The sequence below is a fragment of the Acipenser ruthenus genome, chromosome 49 (genome assembly GCF_902713425.1).
Source record: "Acipenser ruthenus chromosome 49, fAciRut3.2 maternal haplotype, whole genome shotgun sequence".
Classification (NCBI taxonomy): Eukaryota; Metazoa; Chordata; class Actinopteri; order Acipenseriformes; family Acipenseridae; genus Acipenser; species Acipenser ruthenus.
The window spans coordinates 4741153-4758393 of record NC_081237.1 but is presented as its reverse complement, the minus strand read 5'-3'; the positions used below and the strand labels follow the sequence as shown (position 1 = coordinate 4758393).

Here is a 17241-nt window from a genome sequence, read left to right as displayed (position 1 = left end):
ATTTATTATTTTTAAGATTTACAAGATTGACAAGTAATATAAATTCAAGGTCTCACTCTGAAGCACTCTCGCTTGTTTCTCAACGGCTGTAACGTGAAGAAGGATTTTTATCCTTAAAAAAAATATATATATTTAAATAGGAGCTAATTTAAGAAACGCTTTGAAAATATGGTTAAGTTTTGTTTTCACGCTATTGAATTACATTAGTACTGAAGAAGAGATGACTGTTTTTGCATTATTTAATTGTGTGTGTGTATATCTATCTATATATATATTTTTTATTTCACATTTATTATTTTAGTGCCAAGCGTTTGATAGCCATGCCCCCCAGAGTGCAGCGCTCTGCAGTACCATTTGGATCATGTGCTCGGTCAGGGGTTTGGAGGCTTCCACAGACTCGATGGTGACGCTGCCCGCCTGCTCCATCGCCAGCTGCCTGCTGAAGCGCTCACCCAGCTCTGCCAGGGGGAAATCCAGCTTAGGGTACACTGCCGACTCCCTCTGCAGAAACAACACCTGGGAATTAGGATTGCTGCTGACCTCTGTACAGTACACCATGCAATACAGTTTGCTTGTATTTAGCACTCTTCATGCAAAGCAGCCCAGCCTCAGGTACTCTGCCCCCTCCCGCTGTAGAAACAATAGTAACAAAAAACAAGAACTTTCACCTTTGCCCTTATTACACCTTATTTACATCCTTGTTATTTTGTGTTTAAACAGTAATGACCACAGAACAGTGAAGCTGTGTCTCGGTGTAGTCGAGTTAAATCTCTTTCTTTCAGATCTCTCCTTTTCCACTATTTAGTCAAACTTATTTTAGGTTAAATTTGTCAAGTTTTTTTTAAGTATGTGTCTTTAAGGATTCCCTAGTCATGTCTGATTTCGCAGCACAAGTTGGACAACTGCTAAAGACAGCGCAGCACAGTTTCCCATACTGTACAGCAAGCTGGGCCACGGGCCAGTATAACAGTTGATCGCCTCCTACTGCCCAACCAACACAACTGCAGTGCCTCTTTAACCCTTTCTTGCATGGAGATAAAAAAAAAAGACTCTTCTAGTCTTTATATGGGGACATACAGAAGACGCAAATGCATGATGACCTCATCTGAGGATAGTACCCCCCACCCCCCACCCCCCACCCCCCACATAAAGCAAAGGCAAATTGAAGCATGTTCAATTAAAAATACATTTATTACGTGTTTTTTCAGCTATTTTCAATATTTCGTGGATGAAAGGGTTAAATAACTCGCATGCAGACACTGATCAAACCCCACTCTGATTAGCTTTGGTGTGCACGCATTACAGCTGAACTACCTCTGCTGGAAAGCAACAAACCCAGATCCCTCCACAACACTGGGACCCATCCTGGGCACTAGGAAATGGAAAGTGCTATTCGCAGGTGCAGGTTGGAATTGTCCCTGCGAGTAATCAGATCCCAGCGAATCCAATTCAGTTTATCCACAGAAATCAATCAATTCATGCAGGGGACAGCTGAATAATTCACCAGCACACCTGTCCCGGCTAATCACAGGAAAACAACACGCTATTAAGCAATCAAAGGTGCCTGGCTGGCGGACTGTTACTGGGAGAAGTGTTTATTTACTGCTGTCATCTTCTGGAATAAAGTTAGGATGCTGGAGCAGGATAGCTGTGAAGCGTCTCTGCCACTTGATTGAAGACAGGGAGAGCAGAAGATGAAGCGCTGTCTGTGCACCGCTGTCAGCTCTGTGTGCCCCTGCGCGTGATTGCTCTAATGGGCTGCTGGTGTAATTCTGCGAGACACCAATGGTCAGGCAGAGCCAGCTGTGGCCCTCTCCCTGGGTCAAGGAGAGCTCTGAGCTCTGCCCAGGAATCCGACCCCGACAGGCACAGTACAGGACAGAGGGGGAGAGAGAGTGACAGAGAATACTTCCACCTGCACACACACACACACACACACACACCACCAAGACAGACACACCGGCCAGGGATGGGAATAAGATTGCATACCAGTTCCACCCATTCCAGGTTTTACTCCGAGCTTCATTAGCCACAGCGTCTCGGTAACACGCTCAGATGTGTAATTAAACGCACAGTAAAACCAGGAATGGATCTAACTGCTATGCAATGGGAGTCTTATTTCCATCCCTGCAGACACAAAGACATGCAGATGCACACGTCGCTCAGACAGACAGACACACGCACGTGGACAGATACCTACAGTATGTGCTGCTACACGTACACACGCCTTGCATTTCCACCACTGATTAGGACTCCTGCTCTTACTATAAGCTTCCTTAGACACACCGTGGTTGGACTGAGCAGGTTGTTTCCAATTAAGATACCTGGAGCAGCTCAGACTGTGATGGCGTACTCAGCAGAAGGTTCTAAATCTACCTCTATCAGATACACTTTGTAACCTGTAGTGCGTCATTCACTGTTGTGCATTTGTCACGCAGCGATGGTTTGTCTGTTTATAATCCCCTTTCTTGACTGGCAACTACAGTTTGTGTATTTATATATATTTATAAATAATGGGATTTTTCACATCTAATTAGAGTTTTAGTTATTTTTTTTAACAGTGGAACACAGTTTGCTACATATATCCCTGCAGAGCCAGTTCAATTAACTCGTGTGAACACAGCGAGCTGCGTACCTGATGTGTGAATTTGCACCTTGCTAAAACAACAAGCTGTAACCTGACAGGGAGTCATTCCAACGCTCAGAAGAAAGAGGGGGTGCCGGTTTACAGAAGTTTCACGTTGAATGTTAAAGCCTGCTCAACACCAATGACCCTCACCTGATTTCTGTGGAGAGCTCAGCCCGAATAATCAATGAATCAGTCTGTGCAGCACTAGCAAAAAGCGAGCAGAGTGTCTAGATACCTCTGTATAGAAGTCATGGACTAAGGGGGAAGAGCAGATCTTCATCTCTGCGTCCACGTGTGGCAGGAAGCCTGGATGAACGGTCTGCACTGCCTTCAGGACCATCTCCCGCTCGTCCTCCCGGAAGACGCACTGCTTAAACAGGTCCTCGATGGAGAAGCCGTCCTCTTCCAGCTGCTGCAAACACCTGGAGACAGACACGGAGAGAGAGAGAGAGACAGAGATCGAGCGGCGTCCTCAATGCTGTGCTCAACCCGTTAAACTGCCATGCTGAGGTCATCGCAATCCACTACACTGTGCTCTAAATGCAGCGAAATGGTCATATCCCTTGACCTAATGAGAAATGTTCCCATGGTCAAAAAGCTTTGAGGAGCACAGAGCTAGAGAGGAGTGCAAGTCTCCATTGATGCTTCTGATGGACCTGCTTCACTTAAAGTCATCTTGTAGGTTTTTTTTATGTAGCTAGAGATGCAACAATTAGATGTTCATTCACTCAATAATTAATTCGCCCCAGGTACCTATTGCTTTATATGGCATCCTCATATGAGATCATCAAGCATTTGCGTCTTCCACATGTCCCTCTATAAAGACTAGAAGAGGTTTTTTTTAGGTCCCCATATAAGGTCGCCATACACGAAAGGGTTAAACCGCTATAGGGATGGTGCAAGCTTGCTCTAATAAGCTGTCGTGAGAGGGGCAGGGTGTAGGCTCTGTGTACCCAGACAGCGTCTGTTCAGTGCTAATTGGCAGCTCAGTCTACAATCGCCAATGTTGAGAAGCCTCGCTCAGACAGGCACCCGTCTAATGAGTCAAGAAGGCTTGATATCTGTCTAACTGGAAGCTATGTTATGGCATTCGTTGATGGATATGCATGCTCCGCTTATAGTGGAATCCAGTGCAGAAACGATACTTCCGAGGCCTTCCTGAAACATGTGAAAGTCCCAAGCCTGATTAGGCTCATAATAAAACCATGGCTCTAACCACTATGCAATGTACAAGCGCTGCATTTCCTGATGCCTAACATTACCTTGAAGCGCTGCCTTCACCAGGCACGAGCAGCACCATAGAAAGCATGAGGGTTACTAGAGGTGCAATCAGCAAGCAATTTTCTAATAGCAGACTGGTAATAATTGACATGAAATCGATGCATTGAGAACACTGTTATTAAGAAGCAAAAGAAAAGGTGTAGACTCCTCCTTCAAATACAAATCAAAACATGCATGGGCATCTTATTACACACAGAGCTATAATACTGTACATGCATTCAGAAAGCAAAATACAAAGCAAGAATATTCTGCCGTTTCTCATCACAAATCAAATGGAAGAACTCTAGCAATGTTACTGGGTAGCTGGCGACGCAGGGATGGATTCCTGTTGCATAGCAGGTTCACCCGGTAGAGGTTTGATTAGCCACAGTGTATGGGTAACAAGCTCAGGTGTGTCTTATTAAACTTGTAGTAAAACCAGGACAGGATCAACCTGCTTTGCAATGGGAGTCTTGTTTCCTTCACTGTTAGACGAGGCTCCAAAAAGTGGCACCAGGGAAATGATTTAATCAATGACTATTCAACTGAGGCTCGTAAAGAGCTGTTGCGATCAATAATTAATCAATTGATGCTGTAGGCTAATGCAGTCATCACTACAGGCAATGAATGGGTGTATTTGTTTTCTTATTATTTCTATAGACAAAAGTTTCCAAACTGAAAACGCAGGTGTGGGCTTACTGGGAGGTGGGTAACGACTTCAAAACGCAGTGCCATCGAGAAGGGAGCCAGTGACCTGTGCACACAAGGACATTTCACTGTGCCAGCCTAGCCAGCGCTCATTGTTTTCAGACAGATGCTATCTCCAAACAGGTTAGGTAACTAATCCGCAACCAGCAAACCACTTCTGTGCCTATCAGCCATTACCATCAGAAGAGTGGTTTTACTTCCAGGTAACGATGCACGAGAGAGAGCACAGATTGCAATGATAATGAGCTTGCGTCACGTTTCTCTTCTTTTCTTTCTATACTGTACGTAAGTGCAGCGGTAGGCAGGATAAACGGCAATTCTGTGCTAATTGCCACTAATACATTCTGTGCCTCGGAGCCTGTGAACACTAGGACTCCAGGGATGGAAATTAGACTCCCCCATTGCATAGCAGTTTGATCCGTCCCGGGTTTTACAAGAGCTTGTTATCTACACACTGTGGCTAATCAAGCCTGTAATAAAACCTTATTTCCATTGCTGGACTCATAGTTTTCCTTCTCCCACTATCACCCTGTCCCTTAACTTAGCTTATAGACCAGGAATAAGTAATACCTGTTAAGGAGATTTAAAAGGAATACAGATCATCGTGCTTTGAACTGGGACTGCACGGTTCAGTACAGTGGTGAATGTATGCTATATTGGCAAACAGAGCTATCAAACGAAACACTTTCACCTCCAGGTTAACTGATTAATAGCAGTCAGTTTTCTACAAGTGAGCAGAGTTCTAAAATCTCTCTGCTGAAGCTTGGGGGCCTAAAGCATATGCTAGTAAACCAAGGACTGGAGATCAAAGCTATAAAGCAGAGCTGCCCAACAGACGGCTCAGCGAGCTCCCCACGATGGCTCTTTTAATCTAGGGTTTGGACTGACGGACGTACAGCCAAGATGCAAAACGCAAGTTGATGCTGCGTTTAAACTTTACACATCATCAATGGAGCACAAACATTATTAATATTGCAGTCGGGTTTGAACCTTGTGTTTTAGTAAACTGAATTTATTTGATATGTTACAGTCTTTCTTTTTCTACGTTAGCAATATATGGCTATTTTTTTTTTTAAAACTCCCTGGTCATCAGTCGGGGTGTAATGATACCCTTATGTCGCGATACGATACGTGTCTCGATATGAATCACGATACACGCGGTGGTCCTGATGAGCTACTTGTATCGTGCATAAGAAGATCAGTTGGTTTAATGATGGACTGTTTTGTTAAAAGACAACATATTTAATTAGATAGGGAGAGTGTGTATTCATACCAACTGTAAAGCACACTTACTGTTCATTCAAGAACCATGTGGTGAACTACAACAAGCTACAGTAGGGTGTGCTTTCTGGTTATCTATTACGATACCTCTATTACAATACAATATACATCATGTAGAGGAAGTGTCGCGATTCATCGATGCACAATGAACCGTTGCTCCCTTAGTCATCAGTGTGGCTCTTTTAACCAACGAGGCTGGGCAGCTCTGATCCAAAAGTGTTTTGGAAATAACTCCAGTACACAGCAGTTTGCATTTCATCGCGCGCACCTTCGACCATGCAGCGAGCAATCAGCCTGGTTCACTCTTCCCCTTCCTTTGCTCTCTCAGTTGAAGGAATTGCTGCTGCTGATCAATCAAGATTCAGCAGACAGTCCTCCGGGAGACTATTTACCCAGCGTGAAGAGAAAAGGGCACTTAAGTTTTCCAATCGCGTCTCAGTTTGGTTTTAATCAGATTCTGGCGGACAGACGGCAAACAGTGCAGGGAGAGGAACGCAAGTGACGCCGATGCTTAAACAGAGGAGCGTGGTGAGAAGACTGGACCCAACTACTGAGTACCAACTGTGTTCAAAATACACATAACCACGCCATAGCTCTGAATAACAAATTATCACAGTGGACCGCCACGAACTGCACCCCCAGTACGCACAGGTAAAAATGCTTAAAATATAGACTGACACCTCCAAACATCTCTAGATTCGGACAGTGCCAACAGCCTGTGCTAAACAGCGTTGTTACCAAATTTCATCACAATTGGAATGGTGCTTCTTTAAACAGATCTTCAATTGTAAGAGAAACATACATACGAGTATAAAGCTGGACAGACGGATGGACGGACGGGCAGACAGAGGCACCTCCAAACATCTCTAGATTCTGATATTCAAAATAACTTGTGCTAAAGAAGGTCCTTACTAGGTTTCATTAGAGTTCGACTTGCGGTTCTTTAAATAGAAATTATAATGAATGAATAGAATTTATAATGAATGAATAAATACACAGATAGGCGGGTGGTTTGGGGTTAGGTTTACAGCAGTGGCAGAGATGAAAGCTCCTCCTCTGGCACTCCGCACCGAGCTGGGGGATCAGAGAGGTCTGCAGGTCCAGAGCCACTGGCTGCCATCCTTCAGAGAGTGACATGAGGCAGGAAACTGATGCAGAGAGAGGATGTCATTAGCATCACGTTACTGAGATCAATTATCAGACCTGCTCTTTCTCCCTCTCGCTGTCATTGGGAAAACTCTTCAGGCAGAATGGAGTGCGGGGTGTTATTAAGTGTCTTACACAGAGCATGTTAGCGTTTCAGAGAAAAGAAAAATATACTAAGAATAAGTTTAAGCCATTAACTTCAAATCATGTTTTTGCAAAAACAAAACCTGCAAAGTCTTCAGCATCTACAGGAGTTCCCATAGTAAGCGTTTTTTACTTGTTTTTTGTGAGCAAAAAATTGTTAAATAGCAAAATACGCTTTTCATTTGTATCCGTTTAATTCACCAGTAGCACATGGAATGAAATATTACAATATTTAAAATGATTCTATTCATGCGAAACACGCAACACACCAGTCCCATATTTATTAAAGTCCTTAACATTCAGGCTTTTCCTACCCACAGGATAATTTACTGCCAGAACACACAAGCTAGGCACTGGGCCGCACACAACTGCCAAATGGATATGCAATTTTGAAAGTTTTCTTAATGAAGATTCAAAAGGATTAATGAAAATCATAAATAGCTCCCAGCCTCATGTAATTGTTTCAGATAAAGCCGTTATCTGTGTGCTAAATTTATCCAGAATCGATGCGGCAGGCTATCCTCGGAACGACCTTGTGGCGTGGAAGTCACCCTCAGTCCGTTACCGCGCTGGGAATCGGGCCCAGCCATTTATCACACAAGCCTCCGCTTCACAGTAATCTATAGCGTGCAGCTTGCAATTTAACCCACTTACACAGAGAGCTCTTTAGCAAGGTGACTGTGGCGGGGGCTGGTGAAACTGAGAGGAGCGGAGAAAGAACAGAACCAAAAACAAAAGGGTCAACAGATACCCTCTTAAGCGATCCACCCTGTCTTCGTTGAGCATCTTGTTTGCAAGACATTTAAACTACCTGTCCTGGGAAATAAGAAACAATGAAGTAAAGGATTCTGCAAAAGCCTGCGTTCTTAAGCAGAGTCACTGCTGATATTGTTTGCTGATACCCAGTGCTGCATTATGGAAGGGATGCAGCCAAATCCTCGCCGGCTACATTTCCACAACATCTTGAGCCAAGGTTATGAATTAATGTCTTTATAGAGTATCAGACGCAGTTGTGTACATTTGTTTATTGTTATTTACTCCCATCAATAAACCCTACCTTGATACGGATAGCTGGCTACACACAAATGTCAACTGTACCTCCCCTGGCTCTCACTAGGTGGCAGTATCAGACCATTGCTCCCTCAGTCTTTTGGGCTTAACAGAGGGGGAGAATTGCTGAAATTTTCAGGGGCACAGTAAAAAAAAAAAACTCCAGTTATTATTTTACAATTCGTTATCAGACTTCCCCAAGCTGGTCATGCCATGGTTTTGATGGAAACCTCCCATAAAAACAGTCCCCTCCAGACACGATATAAAAGGCGTTTTATGTCAGGATTTATAGCCGTATAATAAATCCAGGGCCAGTACGCTGTGTGTGTGTGACCTATTTTCACACAATGATTTATAATTCACTTATGCCCCAGCCAGTTCCCTAAGCTTATCAAAAACAATGCAAAAACGTCAACTACAGTTACGCTACTACCATAGCGGGTATTATAACGGCACAGTGTGTGTGGGCAATTTCAAAAGGGTTGGTGAAAACTGTTTAAAACGATTACAAGGCTTACAACATTTACTGTAGTATTTTTTTCTCCCACATGCCATTCTGAAAGCTATGAAGAGGTCTGACCATATCACAAGACTGAACGGATCCAATTCAAATCTTGGATTGCGCCGTCGTTAGGAATGAAGCGAGGAGCAGCTCCTGTCCGGCCGTGGATATTAGCAACACATCTAGCCCGGGCTGCATTGATAACAGAGGCGTTGTGATTCAGAATCACTATACAAGGACAAATCTGAGACGAGTGCGTTGTACTGTACACAGTAAGAGGGAGAGATATCTCAGGAGGTGTGGCGCCTAGTGTTTTTTGCATGACTGTCAGAAATAATCAGCAATCATTTTCCAGCACTATAAACAATCAATAGCATTCTTGGAATCAATTATTGTTCCAACCCTTGTACAGGGGATGGAATCATTTCACAAACATCCGTGTCCTAATACAGTCAAATTAAGACATGCAAAGATAGCTGATATTCTGCTAAACAGACAGAAAGCAGAGGCAGTGAATGAATGACTGCACTCAAGACATCAAAGAAAGAGTCTCCCTGATGAAGTTCTAGCACTGTGGCAGTCGCACGTCACACAGCGTTACCGTGGAAACTGAATTCCTGAAAGGAACTTCCTGTTCCAGATCGGCGAGAATAACAGGAAGATTTTGACCATGGAGCTGGTATACTTCAGTGGGAGGTGATGAATTGAATTCAGGGTCTCTGCTAACATCAGTACATTGGACAAAAAACCAATAAGACACGTAATGGAAAAAGGCCAGCTATATGTATTTAACATTAGTGTATTGAAAAAAAAAAAGAATTACCTGCCATGCAAAATGTTTTCAATTCTTATGAAGGGGTGCCGTGGGTAGAAAATCTACAGCCCAATTTGGTGCCGTTCCTTCAAAAGCACCTGCCAACCGAGTGCCTATCACCAAATAAAAGTGCCAGATGTGCAGTCTTGCCCATTGTGACAAACATATCGATTCAAGAATGCGTTTCTCATGTCTGCCATTCCCCTGAACAAAGGGGATTCACACAGAAGTGTGTGTTACACATGGCAGGTGATCCTCATTTTTAGCCTTCCTGGCAATTTGCTTTAAAGCAGAGTACAGTTCTCTATTCATTAAAACCCTGCAGTTGAGCCACGCTAAACAGATACTGTCAGGGTCAGCCTGACACACAGTTATACGACTGGCGGCTTTGAAATTCAGTCACCAGAATAAAAAGCCTGTGAATCTTTTTGTGGGTGTATAAGACATGGCTGGGCAGTGGGGGGGGTTGTGTTACTTTAAGTTTGACTTGTGAAGGAAAAAAAAAAAGCTTGCGACTGGAACATCTGGGGAGGCTGATCAATACATAAAACAGATTATTGATTTCATCTCGGATCTTGCTCAGCACTGCATTTTGCTTGGAGCCCCCTGCAGCCTTTGTCTAACAGTATCTCTCTTATAGCATCATTTGAGTAGCTGTACAACACATTGCCACACAGGTCGAAGCTCGGCTGAGCATTACAGAGACTGAGCTATAAGTGACCGGCCAGTCCTTTTGCATACAACACCTTTATAATAATCGAATCTCAATACCCACCAGACTCCACACCCCCTCATTACCTGGGCTCACGTCATTCAATCTGCAAGGAGTAGAGGACTGCAGCAAAACGGACAGCAGTGTTACAAAGCAGAGGACAAAAAAAAATAAATCAGAAATGAAATACCGATATCATACAAGAAGCCACTGGCATCTAGTGAGAAAACACTGCTACTGCAGGCTTCTAATTCCCAGAATCAGGTATCATGTGACTAGCAGGTGTTCTTGTGCTGTACTCGATAAGCAGTGTGTCGGTCCCTTTCCAATTTGCAAGCTACTGGCTGAACATAACAGGTACATGTTAAACTGCGCTGGGACTGTAACACCGCAGAGCTTGTCCCATCGAATCCCACTTCTTATGTTCCGTAATTAACATCAATGCAATCGTGCTGTAAGCACACTCTCAGTTCCCAATACTGGAACACACTCTGCACCTCGGGGACATTCGTTTGAGACAAAGTTTACATGAGCCCGCGTGACGTGTCAGCCTCTAAAGACAGACAAACTTACTCAAACAAATACTGTGAAACAACTGCTGCAAGACACGGGCCGTTTACCATTTAGACTCTCGTACAAGCTCTTGAAAAGAGGCTGAAGTAACTTGTTTTTTTCATTTTATTGGCTTTTTCTTTTACATTTGTATGGAGTTTGCTATTATTCTGAACGGCTCTTTTTGCAATCCCTTCAGTAGCTGCTCTTCGCTTCCAGTTGCCTGCTGTATCAGGGATGGAAATAAGACTCCCGTTGCATAGCGGTTTCATCCATTCCTGGTTTTACTAGGAGTTTGATGAGACACACCTGCTCTTGGGGCTGATCAAGCTCGTTGTGAAACCAGGAATGGGTGAAACTGCAATGCAATGGGAGTCTTATTTCTATCCCTGAAAATATAGATGTAACGTAGGTGAGATTTACAGAAGTAGGAGCCAGCGCCACCTATGATCAATCGATTGCCTTTTGTTTTGCTACCGATACGCTGCTGGAGCTTACAAATATTAAGAAGCTTTGGGGGATCTAGCTCATAATATAAATACATGGCTATGGCAGGCAACTACAACCGAACAGCAGCTCCTCAGCATAGAAAAATAACAGAGCTTCAGGTAGCTGATGCTAAGCAGGCATGAAAATAAGGCTCCCATTACATAGCAGTTTGATCCAATCCTGGTTTCACTATGAGTTTAATAAGACACACCTGAGCTTGCTACCTATGCACTGTGGCTAATCAAGCTTGTATTAAAACCTGGAATGGGTGAAACTGCTATGCAACAAGAGTCTTATTTCCATCCCTGCTAAGTGGTATTGAAAAGCTAACTGTGTCTGTCTCCTCTTTTTTTAGTTTTTTGTTTGGAAGGTTGCACACGCACCGATGGGCACAGATCTGAAGGTCACCCAAAGGCAGTAAAGACAAGCTTTCAATTTAACACTCTGTCTGCCTCCAGCAAAGCTTGCCCTGGGACAAAGAACAGCGTGCACAGCAATCACAGAAACATCAGGACAGCAGCGGTGCAAACATGTCTCTCTGTGCAACGAAACAAAGTGCTCTGAATCTTTGTACCAACAGATCAGGGCTGCAATCCGGACGACAGTTTCCAAAACCAGAAACGGGAGTTTTTGTGAACAAAACAAAGAAAAAACTACCCGTCAGCGTAATCTAAGGGGTACGTCAAATCAGCCTGAACGATTTGGAAGTGCAAGATTGCGAACAGCAAACCTTTCATTTATTTAATATGAAAACACAAGCCTGCTGGCTGATTGCAGAGATGATCATGCAGCCGTAAGGGAGGTAAGATGCTAAGGGCCATACTTTCAAAGCGCTTCATCCGTTCTTTAATGAAAACACCTCGAGAGCGGTTTGCAGATACTGTACCTGCTGATGACCCGATTGGAGCAGTGGGGGCTGCGGCCCATGCATTCCAGAGCCGCGGTGTAGGAATCCAGGTTCGGCTTCAAGCCAGCCTCCTCCACGAGAACGAAGAGCCGGCCGATGTGCCCCAGAGAGCCCTGCCAACGCAGAGGAGAAGCTGTTAACACAGGCAACCCGGACCCAAACCAACGCAACTGCAGGGACTGCTGCTAGGAGCTGGGACGTGTGCTCACCCCATCAGGGTGAACGTGCAAGATTCAAACTTCTGAAAAAAAATAACAAAAAAGTCACTTACCTTGGAAACCCCAGCACTGATCTCTTCTACTCTGATGGTACAATATAAAAAAACTGGTATACAGCATTTACTGGTGTACAGTCCGGACCTTGATCCTAATCCTAATCCTAACGGACAAGTGGGTAAAACCTAAACCTCACATTATGCTTAAAATAAAAAGACAATTGATTACTTTTATAAATTCTAGAATCTTATGATAGCGCCATTTTTATTTAATGTATTCCAGCTGGTTCAGCAGACCCTGACCAGCACTAATCTTGGACTGCTCGATGTCACCTTTGGAAAGCAAGTCCTATACTAGAACTAATCAGGTCTGTGAAACCAGCCTTTGGTGCTGGTTTAAGAACCGGAAAAGCTGGTTCATGAAAGAAAAGAAAAAAAACCCCAGCCATTTAAATGTCTTTTAACTTGGATTCATAATTCAAGGATGGAAATAAGCCTCCCATTGCATAGCAGTTTGATCCACTCCTGGTTTCACTAGGAGTTTAAGACGACACACCTGCGCTTGTTAACTACACACTGTGACTAATCAAGCCCGTACTAAAACCTGGAATGGGTTAAACTGCTATGCAATGGGAGTCTTATTTCCATCCCTGCAATTACTTTCTTGTTCAAAGTACATGTAATCACTGACTAGTGAGAAATGAGAATCGATGAGGTGGAATGTATATAGTATTTGTTTCCTGGGTCTCCCTTGAAGAGGTGTATATACATTTTAAATAAATAAATACATTTATAAAAAGTCAGTCAATTGTCTGTGTCAGGCTGACGAAGCATGTAATACAGTCTTCACATCAGAGTACAGGAGCAGTGGAAACAGCTGCCAGGGAGATGTCTAATGAGGCTGCTGACAACAGCATCCTTCACACTTCCCTGTCCCCTCAATCTATCAGACCGATAGTTTTTAGAAACAATACAGAGATAAAGTAAGCTTCTCCAACACTGCCCTGTGGACCACCAGACTTGGACTGAGGCTGTTGACCCTGTAAAATCCCTGTACATTGTGTTATACAAATGCCTGATGCATGGGTTTCTAAAACCTTGTAATGCAATCGAACAGTGGAAAGCCAGTAATCATGAAATTGTTTCCCAATTGGATGCAAAAAATGTAAAGTTAATTACAGTCCTGGAAAAAACATACAAAAATAAACATGTGTTGCTCTAACAGTTCCAATTAAAATGTCAACCAGTCAAGATTTTAATCTCTTAATATATGTACCCAGGAGCACTCAAACGAGTTAAAAAAACATTAGGAAACCCTGGCAAAACCCACATTCACTGTAAGTGAAAATCACTAAAAGTTAAGAAGGACTGAGCTCCACAAATGTATTAGGCAACTGCAGGAGTTTCGTTCCTTTCAAGGTTTAACAGATATAATTACCTGAAGAACTTCCGTACCTGGCCAGAGGTTTAACTTAATATTTAAGAACGTGGTGAGATCGAAGTGGCAGGTTTGGACAGCCTGCTCCACACGGCAGGGATGGACATAAGACTGCCATTGCACAGCAGTTTCACCCATTCCAGGTTTTAAAACGAGCCACAGTATACAGGTAACAAGCTCAGGTGTGTCTTTATAAGCTCATAGTAAAAACAGGAATGGCTCAAACTGCTCAGCAGTGGGCGTCTCATGCCCATCCCTGGCACGGTTTGCTGTGGGCTCACCTTCTTGGCCCAGACATGCATCATGATGTTGTAGGTGTTGATGCTGAGCTGCTTGCGACGGCTCAGGTTACGGTGGTAGTCCATGAGGCAGCGCTGGGCTCTCTCCACGTCCTCGTTGAAGATGCAGGCCTCCAGGAAGGAGTGGATGCTCAGCTGGGCGTCCCCGTACTTATTCCCCTCCCGGTCCTCCAGCAGCCTTTGCGTTCCCTCCGGCTGCTCCCACTGGTTCAAGCGGTGGTCCAGATCTTCCACTTCGGCCAGCAGGGACTCCTCCTTGGAACTAGCGCTGTCTAAACGGGATCCAGCCGCTGCCTTCTTGGAGTCTGTCTTCGGATTGGGATTGTCACTCTTGGCTCCAGATGCCTTTCCTTTAGAATCTGCCACATGGCTGCCCTGCAGAGACTTGTGTTTGGCATTCTGGTCGAGTTTCAGGTGCCTTTTGCTCTTGTTCCACTTCTCCTGCTTGAGTTTCTCCATCCAGCGGCTGGGCTGTGTCTTAGAAACCAGCCGGTCCTGGTCCCCCCCCTTCCTGGCCCCCAGGGGTTCCCTCTCCTTGGCCAGCGTCTTCACCACCTTGACCGGGGTGGCCTCCATCTGGGACGCCCTCACAAACTGCACCTCCGAGCGCTTCACATCCAGCACCCCGTCCATCTGCAGCTGCTGGATCCTGGCATCCAGAACTGGGGGGTGAAACAAGAGCACAGGTGCTCAGAGGTTGTCTATCGTATACACCATGGATGGCAATAAGACTCTCATTGTATTGCAGTTTGATTCATGCCTGGTTACACTACGAGTTTAATAAGACACACCCGAGTTTCTTACCTAGAAACAGTGGCTAATCAAACTCATATTAAACCTGGAATGGGTGAAACTGCTTTGCAGTAGGAGTCTTATTTCCATCCCTGTATACCGAGAGACTGTAATTAGGCTTGCACAAGCCAGGTGAACCTTTAAGAAGCTTGGGGGGGCTTGTAGAGTATATAGTCTAGTACTGCATGATCATGCGCAAAGTGACTGCCTACTCTGCCTAATTAGTACGGTTGCATGGTCCGAGACGAACAGCAATCTTACCATCCAACAGCTGGGTTTGCTCCCATGTCCTCTTTTTCCCATCCTCCTTTTTCGGGATCCCCGCTGAATAACTCCTCCGAAACAAAACCCAGGGTCTCTCTTAAGACAGAGAAAGAAAGAAAGAAAGAAAGAAAGAAAGAAAGAAAGAAAGATACAAAATCAAATGCACAGTTCAAGATCTCATTTATTGAATTCAGGAAATATAGTATAACACCACAGGTCACAATATAAACACAGTACACACACACACACACACACACACACTACACCAGGCATGGCAATCAGACTCCCATTGCATAGCAGTTTGATCCATTCTTGGTTTTACTACAAGTTTAACAAGACACACCTGAGATTGTTGCCTGTGTAAAACCTGGAATGGGTGAACCCATCCCTGCCTTACTATTGCCTCCAAGTATTCTAGTCAGTTCATGTGGGGTTAGTCACATGGTCTGTTTGCAGCCTGACCACTGGACAGAATTGACTGCCAGCACCTGAAGTGATTATGTACCAGGAAGTGACAAAAACGTTGAATTCCTGAAGAGCTGCAACCGAAGCAGCTGCGCACCAGAACTACAAGATTGAAAATAATCATGCAAGGAAACTGTGTCTAGAGGTGATCATAATGCTTGTTCTGATGTGAGGCAAGATACAGTAGATATTATAATTACTACTGGTTAGCACGCTGTTCCGCGGTTACAATTTAACAAAACAGTATTTTATCATTATTTACAAGTTACAATATAAAAAAACCCCGCCAGGTGTCTGTACACCACATAGGGTAAACTGTATATAATATGCTGTAAAAATGTCCGTTCGAGGTTGGGGTACCGTCGGTACACAACACAACTTGACTCGCTTGCCTCGTCCGGAGTGTCAATTTCAACATGTGATGTGATTGTAGAACAAACGCAACATAACTTTACCTGCTGGACTTTTGTCGTGGACGTGTCTCCTGAGTTTTAAGCAACCGTGACACGGGTCCGCATTGAACAGCAGAGTGAGCCTGTGTTGTTCCTGCAGTAAGCGACCGGGGAGCCCCTTGGAAAGCGAGCAGAGCCGGAGCAGGGACATGTTGACATGAGACCCGCTGTGTGTTTCACGAAGCAGACATCTTTGACCAGACTCCACTAGCAGAGCTGAGACGAGGAGCGCGCTAGACCTCACTAAACGATAGCAGGGTGCTCGAGCACGCAATGCCACACTGTCAACCAACAAAACAGGAGAGTGTAATTGAGTTTAATTCAGTAAAAATGTCCCTGCATTTATATACCATTATAAAGTATGTTATTGTCAAGTAGTACTCGCGGTAAGTATCTCAACTGAACAGTATTAGGCTTTTATTTTGATTTATTTTTTAATCTCTCCCCGTCTAAGTTTTTTTGGTCTTTTTCATTGTATATCATGAGTTGGATGTGACATCACCAAGACAAATGTCATTAATACAAACTAAAACATTAATATCATCAATTAAGTCAATGGTAATTAGTAATACACTATTTACGGTGTTGACTCGCTTCCTTGAAGAAAAAAAACGCAATCATTAATACATCAAACATGACAGATATGTTGATTTTGTATCAATAGTGGGTCCTGACATCCTGGGATCCTTCAAGAAGCTGCTTGATGAGATTCTGGGATCAATAAGCTAACGCTGTGCGTGTCTTGGTTCTGCATTGATATACTCTTGGATAATTCGAGCACTGGTTACAACGTTAGTATATGACATTAACGCTAGATGGCGCCTTTTAACCTGATCATATCAGATAGCATGCCGCCAAACAAACTTCAAATAAAGATAATAATCGCGAATTGACAGGAGGTAATACACGCATCTATAAAACTGTTTGGAAATTCTCGCTCAGAACATATGCGAGCGAACCGCCCCGTTGGAACAGGGTAGTGTTCTCTGTCGCTGCTGTACACAAACTCGTTTTTGTGCTAATTTTAACAGACTGGATTCGGCGGTGTCAGTTTCCAGCGGTCTAATATTACCTGTGTGAAATGTAAAAAGTTCGCATTAGTTCACGACCTGTATGGGTTTCT

At 44.0% G+C, this 17241-nt stretch overlaps 1 protein-coding gene across 1 annotated transcript in view; it reads right to left on the bottom strand.

Moving 5' to 3' along the window:
* LOC117428956 (DNA-directed RNA polymerase, mitochondrial) overlaps positions 1–16370 on the bottom strand; it is a 40317-nt gene extending 23947 nt beyond the window's left edge. Inside the window, exons 1-6 of the mRNA XM_034912335.2 lie at positions 16122–16370; positions 15199–15297; positions 14128–14807; positions 12174–12307; positions 2865–3051; positions 352–501 (exon numbers count right to left, since the gene is read on the bottom strand). Coding sequence (XP_034768226.2) covers positions 352–501; positions 2865–3051; positions 12174–12307; positions 14128–14807; positions 15199–15297; positions 16122–16269 — 1398 coding nt within the window. The 5' untranslated portion in view covers positions 16270–16370. The remainder of the gene's footprint in view (positions 1–351; positions 502–2864; positions 3052–12173; positions 12308–14127; positions 14808–15198; positions 15298–16121) is intronic.
* Between the last annotated feature and the right edge of the window lie 871 nt (positions 16371–17241).